Source organism: Silene latifolia, chromosome 9 (genome assembly GCF_048544455.1).
Source record: "Silene latifolia isolate original U9 population chromosome 9, ASM4854445v1, whole genome shotgun sequence".
Classification (NCBI taxonomy): domain Eukaryota; kingdom Viridiplantae; phylum Streptophyta; class Magnoliopsida; order Caryophyllales; family Caryophyllaceae; genus Silene; species Silene latifolia.
In genome coordinates, this window is record NC_133534.1 from 32,847,609 (window position 1) to 32,863,798 (window position 16,190).

The following is a 16,190-nucleotide window of genomic DNA, read 5'->3' on the forward strand; positions in this document are numbered from 1 at the left end:
TAACAGTTTTTACTTGTGTTTATTTTTAACCAACTAAACGAGAAAATTTTTAAAAGGTACACCTAATTCACCCCCTCCCCCTCTTAGGTGTTCAATCGTTCTTAACACTTCATTATCAACTCCTATATTTAATTTGAGCATTCACATAATTTGCATGTGTGACCCGACCTCTCTAGACTCTTCCTTTATTGTTATTGTTTACAAACCCAATCATATAATCCTTCGATAACCGACCTAGATAGAATTCACCCCATAACAACTTATATAACAATTCCCGTCTCCTTGTGGTCGACCCCTATTACTACATTCATTTGTGTTTAGGGTATTTATCTTTGATTAGGTTGCGACAATCCTACCAAATTGTAATTTTTCAAATTAGGGTTCTTCATTTTCATTTTCTTGGTTTGTAGCAATGTGAATGGGGGCAATGGTGAATCCAACAAACAATGAAATTAAAAACAATTAGGGATTTAGATTATATGTAAACTCTAATCTGGGATTCAATTTGGGGAAGAAGTTTAAAAGATTGAGATGATTTTCATAATCCCCAATTTAATTGGGTAGTAATTTAGGTTAGGTTAATGATGAGAGAAGTTAAAATATTAGGTTAAAGAAAGATGTGTTTGGGTAAATGGATGATATGAGTGAGGGGAGTGTAAAATAGAGGTATTATTGTCTTCTCATGCGCAAATAGGAGGTTCGTGGTCATTTGGTAGTTAGTTTTAAACCAAACCAACAACATTGGTAGCGGATTTTAAAGAATTTTTTACTTTGATAATAGTTGGTAAAATCTGAATTATACGTGGTAGCAGTTATCAAAAACCCTAAAATAGTATAAAGATGTTAATTATTTAACATACACAAATATAATATAAGTATGTTATATTTTGAAAACTATTAAAAGGTAAATAAATCAAGCTAGATTTCCAAAATATTTCATAATTATTTCGATTTGATTTAATGCATATATATAATATATTTATACAAATATATAAGTCTCTTAAAATTGCATGTCTAAATAGTAAAAGAAATTCTGTTATTAGTGAAAATAATTGTAGTAATATTGGATATAGTAATATGATAGTAATTACTCATTGGAATTGTCAAAGTAACAATATTAGCAGCGAGCGGGAGTAGTGAAAGTAATAGAAGTAACAACGGGAGTAGTGAAATCATCAATATTAATGAGCTGATAGTGAAAGTAAAAATAATTACGTAACAATAATTACGGCTGGAGTAGTGAAAGTAACAGTAGTAACAACGAATGTAATAACAACAAAGGAAACTATACATGAACAATTAGTTAACCAATCGATTTAGGGGGTGTTTGGTAAACAGCGGATTGACAAAAAATTAGCATATTTGGGACTTTTAGCATATTTGACCGGTCAATATGCTATTTGGGGTGTTTGGTAAACAGCATATTGGGATAGTAGATTGGGAATCTCTTTATTTTACAATATCTTTGCTCCCGCATATTCTAAGAGTAGATTGGGAAAAAAATAAATTTACATTTTTACCCTTAGGAAAATATTTTTTTTTGGTACATACCCTTAGGAAAATATAACCTGACCTTTATTCCATAGTTCATTCATGTACTTATTTGTCATTTTACAAAAGATTAAGATAATCTGCTAATTTAAATCTGTTACTTACTAAACACCTTTGACAAAATCTGCAAATCGAATATACTAGTCAAACTTGTCAACAAAATCTGCTAATTATAATCTGCTTTCACAATCTGTTTCTGCCAATATTAATCCGCTTACCAAACAGAGCCTAAGTAAAATATTAACAGCGGGATATTAAATTTGTCTCATAATTTATTTTATCATAATTTTATGATATGTCATAGAAAAATATATATGATAAATTTATGAGATCAGCTCGAGCTCGAGTTTTGGTTCTTGAGCACAAACCGAGCAAGGCCAAGCTCGGGGTCGGCTAGACTCGTTAACACCCCCAACGGCACTTGTGCTCCATAGTTCATAGTCATCAATTGATGGTAGGAACTAGGAAGTGTGGAGATGGCAAAAGCCACGTCGCTATTTCAAGTGATGGATGAGAGGATGACCTTTGGTGGAAACATTACCCAAATTGAAGATAACATGAAATTCACGCTTAGCATAGTCAATATTCAACATGGCTAACCGGCTAATTAACCCAATTTCATTAGCCACTTATCCTGGTGTTACTTCACTATCTTCTGTATCAAATTCATTTCTTGCACATTCAATCCCTCGCTTCCGTAATCATATTACCACCAGAATTAATCGGCGTCAAGTTTTGGGGTTTGGAATCACTTGTTCTTGGTTGCAATTCATGAATTTGTTTGGTGCCAAATCTGGAAATTCTTTCCTGGCTTCTGCTAGGCCCAAGAGTGCCATTGATCAGGTCTATTTTTTTTGTTTTTAAAATCGTGATTCTGGGTTTTGTTTTTAATGTATTTTTGGTTCATGGGTTTCTGTTGTTTATGCTAATTATTGTTCTGACTTCTGATGTTCAATTATGTGCATTTTCGTAAATGTAAGACGGTTTTACACTAGAGGACTAGTAATTAAATGAGGAATGCTGGGTCGGGCTTATACGTGAGGCCGTCTCATATTAAAGGAACTAATGTGCTACCCAAAAACATTTTATTGTCGGGGCTGAATTGATTAATGTGAGGGGATTGCATTAATATCTCTCTATGATCATTATGCTAATTGACATTGTTGATTGTTATTGTTGGTCGGGTGCCAGAAATGCACTTTTGGGGCTGTTTACGGTACTTGACTGAGTTAACAAGATGTAATGAGGCTTTGGTTTTGAAGAGGTTAGAATCAGAAATATAGGCCTCATGTTTTTAGTAATAGTAAAGAATGTAGTTGTTCGTTCCTAGCCGAAATGGCGATGGTAGTTGTTGATAATGTAGATGTTTAATGAACTACTCATGTATAGCAAGGTCCATTTGAACAACTATGTGTTGATTTTGTGTCGTTTTGTTTGCTTAAAAGGTGTTGAAGGATTACCAATGGCCCGAGCAATTTCCATTCAAGGACGAAGATTTTCAGCGCTTTGACGAGTAAGGTTCTAAATAGCTTACTCTACCCCAGTTGAATGATTGTGTGTTGATTTTGTGTAGTTTGTTTGCTTTGACGAGTAGGGTTTTATCTAGTCTTTATTCTACCACCTTCCACCAATTGATCCATTGATAACTGAACTTCAACTGGTGGTTGTATTTAGAGCTGGACTTCGGGCCGGTTCATCACGGGCCGGGCTGAACCCTGGGCTGTGTTGGTGGATGGGGAGCCCGAGCCCACAGTGCGGGCTGTGGGTGTGCGGGTCAGGGTCGGGTCGGGCTGGGGAGTGGTGGCCCTGAACCGGCCCAGTTGGGTAGAATGGGTTGAAAATTAGGCGGGCTGGGCTAGTGTGGGTTGGGGAAAAGAGAACCCGGGACCGGCCCGGATTGCTGAGCGGGCCATGACACTATGACAGTGGGCCAGCGGGCTGGGAAATGTTGAGCCCTAGATGGCGGGCCGGGATGAACCGTGCTGAAGTCCAGCTCTAGTTGTATTTCAGTTACAATTAATGTGTAATATTAGCTCCACTGCCATGTTTATCAGTAACTGGTAGTCTTTGAAATGGTGGTTCTCATGACCCATGTTCGGAACCCTTCAGCATCAACAGCATCAATAGCTGTCCTTGTGTATCCTTTTGGTCCAATAATTTAAAATAATACTGCTCTTGTATCATGATGAACGTATTATCCTGCCATGATCTATTCTGATGCTTCGGGTATTTACAGTCATTTAAAGGATGACTGCTTGTTTTGTAATCAAGTTCTATGCTTATGGCCATTATGGGGCTGCTTAGTTGCTAGTGATTCACTTCGCCCTTCCTTTTGCAACTCCTCATCGCATATACTCTCTAAATTTGTTCCCTTTAGCCCCACTTTTCAAATTTTCCCTCACGAGAATGGCAAATGGGACTAAGTGAAAATGGAGGGAATAGTAATTTAGTGTAAGATTCTGTTATCACAATCCTTTTCTGTTTTGATGTTTGCACCTAGTAAAACTGCCAATTTTGCTACAGTGGTGGTGCCATTCTGTCATACAGTGATACAACCACAAATTCCTTAATCCAAAATGATTTTTGGTCAGCTAACATGAATCTATGTCATAAAGAGGTAAAATAATGAAACAAAATAAAAAAATGAATGTCATAAAAGTATGTCTTGAGTTTTTCAATAATTCAAGTCCCAAGTTCAAAACCTCCGGTTCTCTCTAATTCTCATTGCCAAATTTTCCACTCTCATTGGTTAATGGGAATTATTTTTTCAGATCAGCTGATACAGTGTTCTATGATTCACCGCGGTTTGTAACTCACATTGACGATTATGCCATTGCTGCACTTACAAAATTCTACTCAGAGGTCTTTCCTCCCAGTAACACTCCAGGAGTTAGTATGCTGGATATGTGTAGCAGTTGGGTGAGTCTTTCACACATCGGTGATTTTAAGTAATGTTGAAATTGTGGACTCTTATTCATTTACATCATTCTCTAGGTTAGTCACTTTCCAAAAGGCTACAAACAAGAAAGGGTGGTGGGAATGGGCATGAATGAGGAAGAGCTCAAGCGAAATCCAGTAAGAACCATTTTTGTGTGTTCTATTTCTCTGCAGCTAACTGATGTTGCCGATTTTTTATTTTTTATTTTTTGATAATTTTCCTACATATTTGTATGGAAACTACATGGAACTGATCTTGGCAATATCATCACCCTAGTAAACGGCGGAGTAAGACTTAAGAGGGGATATATACGCAGCTGTACCTTCATGTTGACAAAATTTATAAAACGAAGAGTTTGTTTTTGGATGATCTGTAATGAAAAGTGTTTCGAGGATTACATATAACGACTGCTACATCTTAATTAAAAGAAAAGTAAGTTAAGTGTTTTTTTTTTTTTTTTGCTTTATCCCATCACAATCCAGTATTGAAGTATAGTGGCGTTTGGCGGCTTGGCGCCATTAAAAATTGAAACTAAGGAAGAGATCATGGTAGGTTAGAAAAAAAAAATACTTGAGAGGAGCTAGACCCTTAGACAAAAAAAACCAGTCTACAATTCAGCATTAATGATGCATATTGATGCGAGGATGGGTAACACCAAGTACAACTTCTTGGAGGATACATTGTTGCTTTATTGAAGAAGGTTGAATGTATTTGTATCTTGTCCCTTGAGGATCTTCTGTTGGGAAGCCTATCCACTGCTCCATCAGTTGCCATGTGAACATGCCCTATCTTGACTTCCGTTTTGAACAATTAATAAGCGTCATGCACCTGAGAATAGCATTCTTCAAGAGCAAAATGACTTCACAAGCAGACCAAAGCATATTAACACATGTAATATATTGAAAAGTTAGAAACTACAAAGTTGAGCTCAAAAGAAATCGCAATTGTTGTGCTCAATTGGGGTGTGATGGACCCTAATGGTTGACCAAATGTATATTTGTGTAAAGCTTTGTAAGTGTTTGCAACTTCTCTTTTGCAGGTTCTTACAGAGTATGTTGTCCAAGACTTGAATGTAAACCCTAAGCTGCCATTCGAGGATAATTCCTTTGATGTTATAACTAATGTGGTAGGATCATCTTTCACAATATTTGATTTATCCTGTTATTTTCTGTGTAATGCATGCAAAACTGTCAAACTGTGTATTTGTTTGTACGTAAAGATTTTTTCTCTTTTTCATAGCATCATACGTTCATATCTCATGAAGCTGCTTAGAGAATTTGCATTAGATATTCAATATGCTTTGGGTATTACACTTTGGTTCTGAATTGTGATGGAATAAAGCAAAATGACTCACTAAAGTGGCTGCGCTTCTTTTTCTTGTGAAGTAGTGGTCCTTCGATGCAGTTCTCGACGCAATTTTCATCTTGGGTCATTCGGAAACAGCCTCTTTGTGTTGCTAACGCAAGGGTAAGGCTGCGTACATCCGACCCCCCCTTACCCCGCAATTTGCGGGAGCCATTGAGGCACTGGGGTAATGTTGTTGTTGCATTCAATATGCTTTGGGTATCTATATTTTTTTTCTAAATCCTTTTTCTATAAATACTTGATGAGAATGCTTTAAGGAATTCTACAATGGTAATGATTTACTAACAATGGAAACAAGGCGCAGCTGTGCAATGTACATTTGTAGCATGTTTTAGATAGTGTCATATACTCATATATACGGTCTTTATCGCTTATTCAGTGATAGTGTGCAGGTAAGTGTCGACTATCTAACCAAGCCGCTTGAGGTGTTCAAGGAAATGTGCCGAATTCTTAAGCCTGGTGGTATGGCTATAATGAGGTGATTATCGTAAATCCATTACGAGCTGTAGTCTCTTCTAGAGATCTTGCTTACCAAATTCCCCCTCCATCTCACCCTCTCTTGGTTATTCATTTAATACAGCTTCATTTCCTCTTCGGAAGTCTGATAAATAAAGTTAATTGCAGAAATACTTCTCCCATTTATGCCAAGACTTCTACTCTAGTTTGGAGAAGCTTTCAGACATGTTTAACATTTTGTCCTTGTTTATCTGTTGTCTCATTCATATTTGTGCAGCTTCTCTAACCGCTGCTTCTTTACAAAAGCAATCTCGATATGGACATCAACGGGTGATGCTGATCATGTTCTGATTGTTGGATCTTATTTCCACTATGCTGGAGGCTTTGAACCTCCACAGGTAACTAAATTTTTATTCTTGATGGTATTTGTGTAACTCATCTAGTGACTAAATACTCCATATTAATCTTGTACATGAAGGCACTCATATCGCCTTTTTCTTTCTTCATATATTGTGCTGTATTTTGCTCTTTACTTCTAATTTCATTTCCCAAACCCTTTTTTTTTGCCATAATTTTTTGGGTTATTTGATAAGAATAATCCAAACTATTGACCATCTTCTCGAAATAATCCGAACTTTATTTTAACTTAGAATAAACCATACTGTTATCACTATCTTCTCATTGTAGACTTTGGTCAAATTTGACCTATAATACCCGGTACACAAGCCGGTGGATCTCATTTTCCCCATTTTTTTTTTTAATTTAAACTAATAACTAGTTTCCATTAACAACTATCAACCCATCCAACCATCACCAACCCAGCCATCCACTATACAAAACGGCCACCGCCTCCCTTACTGGTTCACATTCCTTCCTCCATAAACTCTAATTTTCATGAGCTCTCCGCACATGCTGTGTAAATGTCGGGTCCACCGCCTCCCTCTTCTCCTCCATGACGAGTATCGTTGCCTTCCACTCCTAATTGATAGTGTCACCCAGTTTATTATGAATCGACATGTTGTGTGAATGTCGGGTCCGTTGTGACGGCGAACCTCGGGTCAGACGGTGGATGATAGTCGGACTGAGTTGCTGCTGCGGACCTCGGATGAGGTTGAGGCTGTTGATTGGAGGAGGGAAAATGAGGAGGATGATTGTTTTATTGTTGAGGATGTCATTCGGTACTTGTTCATTGAATTGTAATTTTAATCTTTGTCTTACCTTTGTTCTGAAATACAAAAGTAGCAGAAGAAGCATATGAAGATGACAGCTCAAGTAACACACTCCATAGTCCATATCGACCACATAACAGTTTCCTTCAACCACCACCATAGGCGGCTAGATCTAGGTCTTGTTGGGTTGTTGTCACTTATCTGGGTAAGTCTAGGCTTGTCTGGTTGTCTTCGGTTGCTGGTGTCGTTGTGGTTTGGATGGGGCCATCAGTTGTGGGTGGTGGTTAGCATGGGGTCGGGTGGGAGGATTGGAGTAGGGTGGTGGTCAGAATGGGGGCAGCTGGGACTTGGAAGAGGGTGGGGTGGTACTTACTGACTTGGGGTTAATAAAAATAATAATATTAATGACTATTAATTTGTTTATTTTCATGAATTTGAAAAGCAAAAGTAATAACCTGATTAATAGGTAACAGGTCATCTAGTCTAATTTGAGAAGACGATAGTTAAAGGTCGGTTTATTGGGAGTTAAAATGTTGTTCAGATTATTATGAGAAGATGAGCAATAGTTTGGATTATTCTCATAAATTAACCCTAATTTTTTTCCTGTTGGCCTGACTAATTTGGTGAAATTGTAGTTAGATTTTTGGCTCCTTAGATATAGACTGCGCTGTTTTCCTTACTGGACTTTTCTAATGAGTGCAGTGGTAGATGATGTTTGAAAGAAATACTCTCTCCGTCTTAGTCATTTGTTTACCTTTGATTAAAATACCCCTCACATTCTCACAATGAATATAAAAGGCAAACAAATGACTGAGACAGAAAGAGTACATGATTATATAAATAAGAGTTTCATAACATGTATGTATTTTTTTTGGTAGGGGTACATTTTTTCAGCATGAACTTATATATGGAGTTTGTCATAGGAAGTTTCTAGAGGAAACAATTCCACGAATTATACTCTTTAATAGAACCTCTGATTTTCAGTTTAAAGTCTCATTGGGGACTTGTTTCTTTTTTCTTTTTCTTTTATCTCCTGAGATAGTTTGTCCGGTTGCCTAATAAATGGTTCCACTTTTGCAGGCTGTCGATATATCTCCCAACCCTGGCAGATCAGATCCGATGTACATTGTGTACTCCAGAAAGCTATCGACAGCATAAGCAGACCAAGGGCCACAGATAATTCCGATCCACCTCTTCTTTGCTTGCCACCATGTATGTAGCTGTAAACTTCTCAAAATGGCTTATTTATATGCACACTGACAGTATAACAAGTTAACACTAAACATCACACTGATTTTTTCAAAAGCCAAGGAAGCTTATTATGAGCTTCATTATGATGACTTTCTGTATACTTCGGATCAAATTAAAAATTGAGCTACACCGGTTATATCTTGCTTGAGGTTTATCTGAAAGTGGGGCCGAAATTAGACGCTTTAAAATTTTGAAGTCATTATAAGGAATATCAGCATCTCCTTTACCGGCCTGATGTTTTTATAGTACTCATCTGATGAACTTTATGCTACAAGAAATATTTTATTTCCTTGTAAAATGCATTCAAAGTTGAATTGCTGGTGGTGTAAGAATACCGCTTTAGAAGAGGGGGTAAGGATGCAAGGCAATAAAGTCGTAGATTCAGTGCTCATTTGTTAGCAGAGAAATTCAGTGGTAGGTCAAGTTAAAAACTTTGGAGACCATTACTGACCACAGAAACGACACCACTAGCTAGTAGAACTTCTAACCCGAGGATTCTCAACCTATGATTTGGAACTATAGCCTAAAGCTTGTAGAACTTAGAAGTGCTGGTTAGAGTTTAGACAGAGTTTATTCAGGTTAGAGATTAGAGGGGGAACCCATAAAACCTTGATCTGCGGCCCAAAACGGCCTGAGCAGAAACTATCCAGACTCATTTCCTGATTAGATTTATGTGCTTGTAAAACAATCATGGGATTGTAACAATAGTTTTAGCTAGAAATCCAGTTAAGATGAGCATTGTATATAAAATTTGTTTTCCTACCCTTGGTTATCGTTCTCATGTTAATTACTCGTAGTATGTTGAGTGTTTTGGAATAAACAATCCAGGACACACTACAAGTTCCTAGATTGTTCAGTGTGTGTTGAATTTGTTGCCTCCCAAGGAGTGTTTTTTAACTAGGAAGCAGTGATACTCTTATTATTGGCTGATGCTGTCTTTCTTTAACAGATTACAAACAGAAACTAATTTCATGGAAGTTTGGGATTTAGTACTTCGTCAGCATCATGTCGGTGAAGTCATACTATATATAACCTAAATTACTCAAACTTGGCTATTTTTTTTTAACAAGGTGCATCTTGGGGAAATCTTGGACATATGTAAAGAGTACTTTGACTCAATAAGACCTGATCTCAGGTCAAATAAGAGTTTGAATCGTATAACTAGTTGATACCATGTTAGATTTTTAAACTAAGTAGAACCTATTCGATAGGAGTTCAAGGTTTGACTCCCAAATGAGATGGTAAAACACTACAGTAAGTCTTATTTGTGACAGTCACAAGCTTGTTAAAGCAGACATTGAACAACTATCATGTTATCCAAATAAAGTAAAACTTCAAACCATAAACAATACTCCGTATTTCAGCAAATGGAATCTGATTCTTTCCTTTATGAACCTTCCCTTCAGTATCCTTTCGTACAATGCAACATTATGCGAACGCAGTCCCGCACTACGTCCCAAGTTGGTTTTAATTAAATTCTCTCATATACTTTTGCATTCTCACCACAAATTATTCCAACGTCTTAACACCCCAGTCCCCAGTTTATAATGAGTTGAAAGGATAATCAGGTGAAACGAGTGGTGGAGTTAGGGAGGGGCTAGCAGGGGCACTCGTCTCCGCTGACAGAGGATTTCAAAGATTGTAGTTAAAATCTTCCAAGTTTTCGAGTTCTCTTATATCATTATTTGTTCCCTCCTATCGAGTTCAAATTCTGACCCCAAGAAAACTGTAAAATTGCCCATCTCGAGAATTACAAAGTTTTATTGTTGTTTCAAATTTAAAAAGTTCCATCATTTTTCTTTTTTTTTTTTTTGAAGATAATGATGGAATATAATCATTGCCAATTTTCTTGCTACATTTACAACTTTATGTGTATGTATGTACAAAAACTCAAAATCGACAACTTTGATTAAAAAGATTACAACATGAACAAGGGATTTGAAACAAAACCTACACATGAAAATGTTCATCAACTTCAAACTAACACAATCCACTAATAAATCTGTCATGTGGCATATAACGGATTTTATAATAGCTAATGTACCTCATTTAATACTATCACAATTCATAAACGAGGCGTATAAGCTAATATAAGACAGTTGTATATCGTACAACGAGAAGAACAATCGTAAAGCTAATAAGAAGAGTGTTAATTCAAGCTGGCTCAAGCTTTAACGCTTATTCTTGCCGAAAAGATCCTGAGTTTGGGCGTTTCGAAAGGCACTGCATGCAACAACATAAACAAAGATGAGGATAACCAGAGCAACAATGAGTATAGTGTTAGCTTTTCTCCATTCATTCCTTAGGTTTCCTAATAACCCGGCCCTACATGAGTGGCAGTTGTAGCATAGCATGCTCGGGTCAGAGCTCCATATTGCGCAATCCGGGTCAATTATTGGGTTTGTAGGATTGATCCACATTGTTGGGCTCACATACTGGTATCCACATGCTGCTGGGGGTTTACAACATCCTGACTGTAACAACACCACAATGTCAGTACGGAGCAATGACGAAGCCAGGATTCGTTGTAATAGGAATATTTATAATAGTTGGGCCTCAACCATCACCTTTAAGGTTTTGGTTGAGATAGTTCATCTATCACGTTGTTAGGGGACTAAAATTTTCATCGAATTGCTTTAGTATTGGAGCATTTTTATAGAATAAGGTATAACTCTTTGATCATAAAGCTGATTCTCTAGTTGCAAAGTGAAGGATTCCCCAAAAAAATTCCTAGAGAACTTTCCTAGAAAAATTATTCCCCTATCTTTTTTTTGTTATAATAGGTTGATGTTGTGTTACAAGTGAAATAGAAATTACTCATGTAGTTAATTAGTTATGTGGACATGAAAATCTACTAAAAGCTCTCGTTAACGGTACTTTTTTCGAGCGTAAAGAAAGCCATAAGGGTGATTTTAATGCTGATGAATTTAATCCCAGGACGAACCTAGGTCATAAATACCACCTCTCATGACTTTACCAACTAAGATAGTTTACATTTACTTAACAATATTATTTTAAGATACTTGACCTCACTAAAATAAATTTCCTACGTAGGAAACTTATTCCCTTGGAGAACAAGTTTAAATGTCAATGATACAAGTGCAAAACTATTCCCTAATCAATTTAAAATAACTATTGCCACTTCAAAACAGACTAGAACCACTCGAACTAACCTTGTTTTCAGGAAACAATGTTACAAATTAAGGAGTGGTAAAAGCCAATTTTGGAGTGCCAATAGCCACTTCCACGACAAAATTTCCTTACGTGCCTATGTCAACTAGCTTAGTTGGTAAAATCATGAGCAGTGATACTCATGAATCATGATCTAGACTCAAACCCGTCAGCATTAAATCGGCCTCGTAACTCCCTTTACAATAAAATAAAATAAAAAATAAAAAATGAAATTCCTTACCTGAAGAGGAGACATATGAGCAAAGAAATACTGAGGGGAACTCATAAACTGATAATTATTAAGCTTAGCACAAAAGTTAGTATCAACCAAACAATCCCTAATCTTCGGCCAATAATCATCACTAGCAACATGCTCCCTTAACCAAGTAGAGTACCCTTGAAGTTGGTACTCCTTGTAGCCCCGGCCGGGGACCCAATACGACCCATCAGGCCGGGTCACAACGAAGGCGAAGATGAGGAGGATGAGGCCTAAGGTAATGAGGATGGCCATACAACAAAGGTAAAGGCTTAAAATACCCTCCTTGTACCAATAAGCACCAACGAAACCCATCAAGGAAATTATTAGTATAAGAAAGCCTAAGATTACGACGGGCCAACGGAATAAGAGGACACACTCATTGTCGGGCTTAGAGGCTAACCAAAGCCCGGAAGCTATTATGGGTATTGAACATAGGAATGCTATGAAGTTTAGTATTGATGTTATGTTGTTGCTTAATCCCATGTTTTTTTAGGTGTGTTAACTGTTTGTGTGCTTTTGTTATAGGAGAAGTGAAGCGATGAAGGTGGTGGTGGTGTTTGTGTTTGTTGTCGGGCAAAAAAAGAGTAAAGAAATGAGGAGAAGAAATGGGGTGATTGAATTGGAGAAGATGTGGAATTTGTAGGGGATAGTAAAGTAGTGGCATGGCCCATACTTTCATGTTTTGCTTTGGCATAGGTAAATTGGATTTCTTAAGGCAATAGTTCTTATTCTAAATGAGTAAGAATTCTCTCATTTTCTCAAAAGAAATGAAGGTCAATTACTTTTCAATGGTCCAAATCTAATTTTGGATAGATCATGTAGTTGTAAATACATTTGAGTAGAAAAAGATAAATGAATGAGAATGAGATATATAATATAAGTGTATTAGAGGAAAAAAAAAAACAGAAAATTCACGTGGTATCCTCGAACTTTGTCATTTTGCATGTGGTACCCAACTTTTTAAGTTTGTGTATATAATACCCTCCATGTTTAATTTTCATGCACAACACACCCTTTTTGTCGCTATAAAAAAACGCAATTGTTCATAACTCCTAGACCGGTATTCAAAATGGGCCAATTTTTTTCCTAAAATGATTATCTCGTCATAATCTACGATCTGAGTAAAACAAAATTGCCGACTGACATTTTATAGGGTTTTTTTTAACGAAAATCTCAAATCAACCATATATTCGATCTTAAATTTCCAAATGACCATTTTCGTTCTAACAATTTATAGATCTCGAAAAGGTAATGATACGAAATTTGCGCGAAAGCGGTTTAATAGAATAAGGAACAATAATGAAAATAGGATATTTGCTTCAAAATCTGTCTAGAAATCGAAACAATGGGATATTTGCTCGAATTAGACCTATAATTTGAACAATGGTGATTGAGTCGCAAGACCTATTGCTATCAATCGTGTTAATGTCTGAAACGCGTCAAACAATAACGAGGATGGAACGAAACGCGTCGATCCTATGGTTTACATAACTTGTAAACACCAAACAAAGCAACAACTTTTACTTTTATTAATTCTCAATTGATGTGAAAATAACATACAACGACCTCTATTTATACTAGAAAATAAACGACCTAGTGCTGCCTTGTTTCACAAGTTAATATTTTCCTAAAACCCGACTTATACAATTACCTTATTCTATTATTCTGAAACTAGGAAATAAATAAACTAGTAATAATCTAATTAGGAAATAAACTAGTTCTATGGTTTTAGGAAACCTTTATTAAACTCCTAATTAAAATATCAGCAATAAAAATTATAGTATTTCTCCTAAATCGAGCTAACTATTTTCGGATCAGGTAATCAATGTGGAAAAAAAACTTAGTCAATTCCGATTTCTGGTCTATGATTTATGCCCATTTAAAAATTTTAAGAACGATAACGAAGACATGTTGTGCTTGAAAATCAAATCTCAAGGATATCATGTGTACAAACTTAAAAAGGTAAATACCACGTACAAAATGGCAAAATTCAAGAGTATCATGTGAATTTTCCTAAAAATAAAACATGGGATTAAGCAACATCATAACATCATACTTAACTTCTCCTATAACAATCTGCTGCTAGCATATACATAGTAGGTTACAATGATTAGTTAAACTCTGTCTGGTAAAACTAACTAAAATGGTAGCTGAAATCTGAAAGTTAGCTGAAAACTGATAAGTTAACTGAAGTCTGAAAAGTTAACTGATAAGGTACTTGAAAATTAGGAATTGATAAAGTAGCTGATTATATAAAAAAGTATTTAGCAAACTAACTAAAAAGATAACCGATTTTGATGAAATGACATAAAAAAATATAATAATTATTTAATAGTATAGATTTAAGGGGGTAACCAAGGAAAATAAACTCAAATCAGGTACCTGAAATCTCTAATGCTACCCTAGGTAGCATTTGGTAACTTATTTGGTTAAATAAGCTACTCGGCAAACGCTTACAAAAAATATAAGGGATCTGAAATTTTGGTCAAATAAGCTACTTTGACCAAATCAGATACCTTATTTCTTTTAAGGTTACAATTATATACTCATAATTTTGTACCTATTTTGTAAGTACACAAATTCTCATTATAGACGACGCATATCCGTCTATAGCTATAGACGAGCCAAATATCCACCCACTTTAAGCAAAACGGGCCAAATGTCACCATCTAACGTCAAATGTCATTAGTGCCATTTCCTAAGCTATAACAGGTAGTTAACACATGGAAATGGTACTGGTGACATTTGGCATCAAGGTGGTGACATTTAGCTCATTTTGCTTACAATGAGTGGATATTTGGTTCGTCTATAGCTATAGATAGATATCCACGTTTATAATGACATACTTTGTTGTAACTTGTAAGTAAGTGATACCTACTTCTTCATAATTGTAATTGCATAATTAAGTCTCATACGGATTCACAGTCATAGGTAGAAATATGTGGTTACAAATTAAATCTTTCATGGTGATTTTAACTCTTAAAACAAATTTTGAGCTTTTCTCAAAGTTTTACACAAAAATAACCAGTAACGACGGTAAACTACTTTTGAATATTTTCTATGCTCATGATTCATGAACCGTGTCAAAAGGAGAATGATGTATTCAGATAGAATGACAATAATACTAAAAAGTAAATTAATAATTTAATAAAAACCCATCACGCTTAAATTTTGTCTTCATCTTAATAATTGTCATTCGTAAAAATGTACGCAACAATTTACAACTTGTTGACAAAAAAAAAAAAAGCACTCACGTGATAGCATGATGTACATAAAATATACGGTAAGTCTTCCTTAAAACGATAATATCCGTCTTAAATTTAAGACGAATGAAGTACATATAAAAACAATGCATAGAAAAAGCAAGATATTTATCTTATCACAAACATAACTGAGGAGTAGTATTTTAGTCGTATTTTACCCCTCATTTATACTTTATTACGACTCGATTTTGCGTGCTTAATTGTTTAATAAGCTCATTTAATTACTAATTTATAATAATTGGTTGTATTAGTTATATTTAGTAATTAGTCGGTTTTATATAATATTACTATTATTACTATTATTGTATTATGATATTAATTTAATGTGTAGGTGAAACGGGAAAGTAAGGCGGAATAATGAGGCGGAAATCGGAAAGCAAGCGGGTTAAAGAAGTGGGACGGGTCAAGATAGAGTCCAAGGAAGGAGATGGAAAGAATTACATAAACAAAGTCAACCCTTGACTTTGACTCACTTCACCATCTTCAACAACCTAAACCTCCACCACCATTCATTTTCCGAGCTTGCAACAAGCAGCAACATCACCAGCAATTCAAACCCGAAAACCCGACTCCATCACCTGCATCGTCTATGCTCATCAAGCAGTCGCACCCGAGCATTCACCCATCACCATTTTCGCATCCCCTGCACAAATCTACATAACTCGACAATCACCTTCACCCTCTATTAACAAACCCGCCATTAATCGAGCAGCACCTCGTCTTCAACCTGCAACCAGCCCGCACCTCCATCACCAACTCAGCTTCCC

At 36.1% G+C, this 16,190-nt stretch overlaps 2 protein-coding genes across 4 annotated transcripts; one reads left to right on the forward strand and one right to left on the reverse strand.

Annotated features, from left to right (window-relative positions):
• Positions 1-1,981: 1,981 nt before the first annotated feature.
• LOC141599513 (uncharacterized) lies at positions 1,982-13,035 on the forward strand. 3 transcript variants are annotated; one of them, XR_012523844.1, is made up of 9 exons: positions 1,987-2,394; positions 2,997-3,064; positions 4,323-4,470; positions 4,546-4,626; positions 5,529-5,615; positions 6,247-6,332; positions 6,588-6,708; positions 8,560-8,691; positions 12,686-13,035. XR_012523844.1 is itself a non-coding variant. In XM_074419542.1 (8 exons), the coding sequence occupies exons 1-8, from the start codon at positions 2,143-2,145 to the stop codon at positions 8,635-8,637; spliced, it is 921 nt and encodes a 306-aa protein (XP_074275643.1). In that variant the 5' UTR covers positions 1,982-2,142; the 3' UTR covers positions 8,638-8,866. The 3 variants fall into 3 exon arrangements, 1 of the variants encoding a protein (XP_074275643.1); XR_012523843.1 differs by lacking the exon at positions 12,686-13,035 and adding an exon at positions 9,680-9,902; XM_074419542.1 differs by lacking the exon at positions 12,686-13,035 and having other exon boundaries at positions 1,982-2,394; positions 8,560-8,866.
• LOC141599514 (tetraspanin-2-like) lies at positions 10,718-12,689 on the reverse strand. Its single transcript, XM_074419543.1, has 2 exons — positions 12,143-12,689; positions 10,718-11,204 (listed from the first exon to the last, which is right to left on the reverse strand). The coding sequence occupies exons 1-2, from the start codon at positions 12,641-12,643 to the stop codon at positions 10,902-10,904; spliced, it is 804 nt and encodes a 267-aa protein (XP_074275644.1). The 5' UTR covers positions 12,644-12,689; the 3' UTR covers positions 10,718-10,901.
• Positions 13,036-16,190: the final 3,155 nt, after the last annotated feature.